Raw genomic sequence first — 5,147 nt, forward strand, 5'->3', positions numbered from 1 at the left:
CGGAGCAAGGCCCCAAGCGAGAGCAAGGCCCCAAGCAGGAGCAAGCCTGCACACTTGCAGAACATGAACTGCCTGGAAAGAGTCCCCAAGACCATTCACAGCTGACCACAAGCAAGAGCAATGCTTAAGAAACACAGGTTAATGCAGCCCTGTAGAATTCAGAAGTGATATTATGTAAAGATAATGAGCTTGGGAACTACAGACATCCCTAAACTCATCCTTCCACTCTACTAATCAAAATTCAAGTTCTGACTTCATTTTCTTACCTGAAAAATGGGGAAAATAGTAATACTATTATAAAATTGTTGTTAATCGAAATTTTATATATAAAACATCTAGCATGGTGTCTAGCATACAACTGTACTCAACAACTGTAAGTAATGCAAACATTTGCCCCTTTCCTGTAGAGAAATCAGAACAAAATAAGTCTTAAGTAGATGGGAAAAGTGTTTCCTTAAAATATGCCTCACTGAAGGAATGTAAATTAGTACAGCCACCATGGAAAACAGCATAGTTTCCTTAAATCCTAAAATAGAATTACTGTATGATTCTGGCATACACCTCCTACGTGAGCACCTGAAAGAATCAAAGTCAGTATACTACAGAGCTACCTGGATACCCAGCGTTCATTACAGCACCAGTCATAAGAGCTAAGTTACAGAATCAGCCTCAGTGCTCATCAACTGATGCAGTGTTATTCTGCTGTAGCCAACGAAATCTTGGTTTTTTTTTTTTTTTTTTTTAGGGAAATGGCTGGAACTGGAGATCCACCTTCCACCATGACCCTGCTTACTCTTCATTTCCAGTCCGTTCTTGATTAAATGAGATAAGCCAGACTCGGAAAGACAAGTATTGTGTGTTTTCTACACATGTGAAACGTAGGGGAGAAAAAGATAGCATGAAAGAAGGCAGACATTAAGGAAGGAGAAGGGAACTAGGGGATGGCGAGCAGGGGCTAGAGAGTGTAGTGGGGAGCGGGGATACTATAAAAGCACGTTAGATGCATACACATAAATATCACAATGAAATCTGTTCATTTGTATGAATAATAAGCAAGCGCTAATGTTAAATTTTAAAATCTCTCCCCAAGCCTTGGTGGGCTACCTGGAAACTCTTAGCTCAGGACCAGCCTATGACATTACCAGGAAGGGGACTTGGGGGAGCCGCTTCATCTTTTTGGAATGTAGTTTAGTCATCTTTAAAATGAGGGACCTGGGCCAGACATTTAAATGTCCTTCCAATGCTAAGAGTGCAAGATACATGGAAAACACTCAGCAATTCTTCTTTTCCAAGTAGCTCTTTCAGAGTGTCGCCGGGGAGAGGGCAGTGGAATGAGGGGGTGGCGTGGGGAGGAGACCGCGTTCACATCGCTAAGTACGAGTGGTTTCTTAGATGAACAACTCGTGCAGGCTCACGCACTGCTGGTACACTCTCCAAATTCTTTACAAGTTTCAACAAAGCCTCCTGCATTCCCATGTTACACTGGTCCAGCACGTGACTTCACGGGTCCCACCCTAGGACCTAGCAATAATACCAAAGCTATTTTCCTACGAGTAGCTACAGCAACTTGGACACTGGAAGAGACGTGAACGAGATCGGTTTTTCTGTTTTACTGTTTTGGAGTAGAGTAGAAGTGAGTTGAGGTTTTGAGGAGATGAAAGGAAGCCTGGGGTAGATGGGTATTTTAAACAATTATGAAAAGTTTCCTTACTTGGTGCCTATTTTCTTCTCTAAACTGTAATGTACGAGTGCCACCTGCTGGACAAGGGTATGAATTCTTTCAAATGTTTCAAATGCAGACTGCGTTTCAGTTCCTGGAGAAGGTTTGTAAAGGCTGAGCACACCTTATCTTGCAGTTTGTTAAATGTCTCCTTAGTTCTAAATTCCATACAGAAATCTAACACAAAGAACTTTTTATTTCCTCCTGAACCAATCCTTCTACTACTGTTCTCATTTACTAAATAATTTTTTTTAATTATATGGCAGGCTTCAAATATTCAATACCAATTTGACTGGGAGAGATATTTAGCTCACTAAGAATTTTCCCAAGAGGATCAAAACTCTTAGGACTATGTTGAGTCTGAATTAGAAATCATCTCTAAAGTCGGATGGCCATCAGGGATACAGTCCACTTTCATTGCATGTGTGCGGATGCACAGGGTGGTGCACATCTAGCTTTGTCCTTCAGGATAGCCACCCTCCAGGCTCTCGGTGGGACAATGCATACGGGAGAAATGACTGGAAGCAAAGAGGCTATGGATATGGAAAACCCTTGGAGGTGTGGCCAACTCATAGGAATAAAGCGCAGGGCTTAGCTCATCATGTCTGTCTCCACTGAGGGTCGCATTTAATGAAAGGGTACCAGGGGTCCTTGCTGTCATTTGGTCTGGATGACCAAACACAAAAGAGGGAATTTCAGTGCGTGCTTGTCAGCATTCAGCGACTAGGACTGCCGCGAAGTGGAAGAGTAGCGACAATCTGAAGGAGAACAAGCAGTTCCTCCCTAGCTCGCAGCCTAGTTTCAAGGTCACCTTCTTGAGATTGCAGGTGAAACAACTGGTTCTCTTCACACATTTCTGGTACATGCACGACCCTCTAAAGAAATAGCTGAGCAGTATCCTGGAGGGCAGAAGGCGCGAGATGACTGAGACATGACAAGGATGTGTACCAGTTCCTCAGGCGGAGTCATAATTATCATCACAAACATATACAAAAACCCTAAGAGCAACATTCTTTTTTAAACTTTAAACATTAGGCAAAGGAGAATATGCTTGATATCCATTTTTAATTTTACTTTAACTTTTTGACAGCATAAGTTTTTAATAAGGATAATAAAAGGCTGAGATGTGAGCCAGAACTTTCTGTTTTTAACACGTCATTAGAAAAGACAAATGTCAGTGAGGATGAAGTTTACCTAACAGGCCAGTTCAGACTGTCTGACCTGTGTAGGCCGCAGCCAGTGTGTGGCCTTCTGTCAAGCTACTCATGGCTTTCAAGCCATCCTTCTGTGCTTGCTGTGCAACTCTGCATGTGTTCTCCACAAGCAAGAGTGAGCTCAGCGCTACATCTGTATTCCACATGGCAACCCTGTAGCATTAAACATTAACAACTGCAGTTCAATGCACAGACAACTGAACATGCTGGAGAGTCCCAGGACCAGAAAGCTGGCCTTCCCTACCCGATACTGTGAGAATTTTGTACTTATAGAAGTTCTGTAGCTAGGGCTAGTGGGATGGGCTTAGGTGGGGTGGGCATGAAACAGGGCGAACTAGAATGGCTATGTGCTCACAGCTTACTCAGAGAAGTTCTGTGGGCTCAGTCCTCCTTGATTATACACAGAGAACCTTAATCTGAACCAGATCACTCGAGCCACACCTAATTAAGCATCATCCATGAGCAAGAAATTTCCATACTTGAGAGTAGTTTAGAATATGAGAACTTTGTCCAAGACCAATGATTCTAATTAATTATAATCAGCTAGGGTAGGACTCTTGGAACTTGCTTTCAATATACAGGAAAAAAGTTGTTAGCTAGTAACAATGGACAAAGGTTAAAAGAAATGGATGGAAGAGCAGGCATCAGAAACTAGGAAGCAAAAGTGGTCACACTCAATACTGGTTGTTACATAAATGGTAACAACAACAACAAAATCCAACCCGCCTGAATTTAGGTTTGTGGGCAGGACTTCCTAAAGCAACTCCAAAATAGAGTCCTGGGTTTACTGAGCTGCATCAGTAGGATGAGTTTCGTGGGGTGGGCATGAAACAGGAAAACTGGAATGGCTATGTGCTCACAGTAATGGCTACTGCCTGGGCTCAGGTGGCTGGAAGTCAGCCATTCTAGAGACCTTGGCACCCAGGGGAGAGGGCAGCAGAAGGCAATCAGACCCACCAAACAAAAACCAGATAGCAGAAAAGAGAAATGGGAGATTTTTCAAGGTGAATAAAATAAATTATTGTTTCTGGTATGTAAAAATATATTTTGTTACTAAAGCTTTCTTCCATCCTGAGTGGCTGACAATACACATTGCTTCAACCAAATATCAACTGATTATGTGCCTTGTGTCAGACATGACCGATTTTTTTTTGTATCAGGTGATCAAACTCAGGGCTTTGTGCTTGCCAGGCAGGTGCTTATGCCACTGAGCTATCTCCCCAGCTTGACATGACATTTAGTAGTGAACAAGACAAAGCCATTTTGGTCCCATGAAACTTCAAATCTATCTTAGAAGATTTAGAAATGTAGGAAAAATTTACATTGGACAAGTAAAAATAAGTGTGATATTATGTAAGAGTAGTATAAGCTATTAAAGAATTAGATTTTGTTATATAACTATAGTTTCACCCATCGTTTAATGTGCCAAATTAGTAGTTAACACACTTCATCACTTTCTAGGCAGTACTTGATGTCACTGGTAGTACTGACTGTACCACTTTGCCAGGGTGACACAGTTGCTATGATCAGTTGTTCTTACTTGCGTACTAATACTGAGAATTTTTTTGGGGGGAAGGGGTGGTCATAAGCGATGCTACAGTCTAGCATCAAAGAATCAGGTGCTAGGCCCAATAGGCAGCAACTTCCCATCCCTAATACATTGAAGAGGTAGGATCTTGGAACAGACTTAAAAGCCAGATACACCTGGGGGGCACCTCCGAAAAATAGTCACTTTGTAAAGAGGTCTCAGTACTAGTAACAAAGTTATCTACCATAAGAAATTCACAAGAATTAATGCAGAAAACAAATTTGAAAAATACAAATAAGATGCAGCCCCAGACCTTCAACTCACTGAAGGCAAATACAAGGGGCACTGAGGTGGAAGAAATCAAAAGCCATGAGCTAAAATTTCTGAAATGAAGGACTGGCCAAATAGCTCAGCGGATTAAAGTGCCTGCAAGCAGGTACAGGGGCCAGGGGTTCAATCCCCAGGCCTGCCATGCCAGCCCCACCCCTGGGGAGCACTGAGACTGCGATTGAGACTGGGCATGGTGATGCATGCCTGTAATCCCAGTTATTTGGGAGGCTATAAACGGGTGGATCACTACAAGTCTAATCTAGCAGTGAGACCCTGAATACCCTGTAGACCCTTCCCCAAATACAGAAAAAAAATAAATAAAATAAAATAAAATTTCTGAAATGGGAGCAGCAGA

The 5,147-nt window shown here is 42.3% G+C and overlaps 1 protein-coding gene across 1 annotated transcript in view; it reads left to right on the top strand.

Moving 5' to 3' along the window:
• Fabp2 (fatty acid binding protein 2) overlaps positions 1–2,607 on the top strand; it is a 10,794-nt gene extending 8,187 nt beyond the window's left edge. The window contains exon 4 of the mRNA XM_023704430.1: positions 2,476–2,607. Coding sequence (XP_023560198.1) covers positions 2,476–2,607 — 132 coding nt within the window. The remainder of the gene's footprint in view (positions 1–2,475) is intronic.
• The last annotated feature ends 2,540 nt before the right edge of the window (positions 2,608–5,147 follow it).

Source organism: Octodon degus, unplaced genomic scaffold (assembly GCF_000260255.1).
Source record: "Octodon degus isolate 3935 unplaced genomic scaffold, OctDeg1.0 scaffold00196, whole genome shotgun sequence".
NCBI lineage: Eukaryota > Metazoa > Chordata > Mammalia > Rodentia > Octodontidae > Octodon > Octodon degus.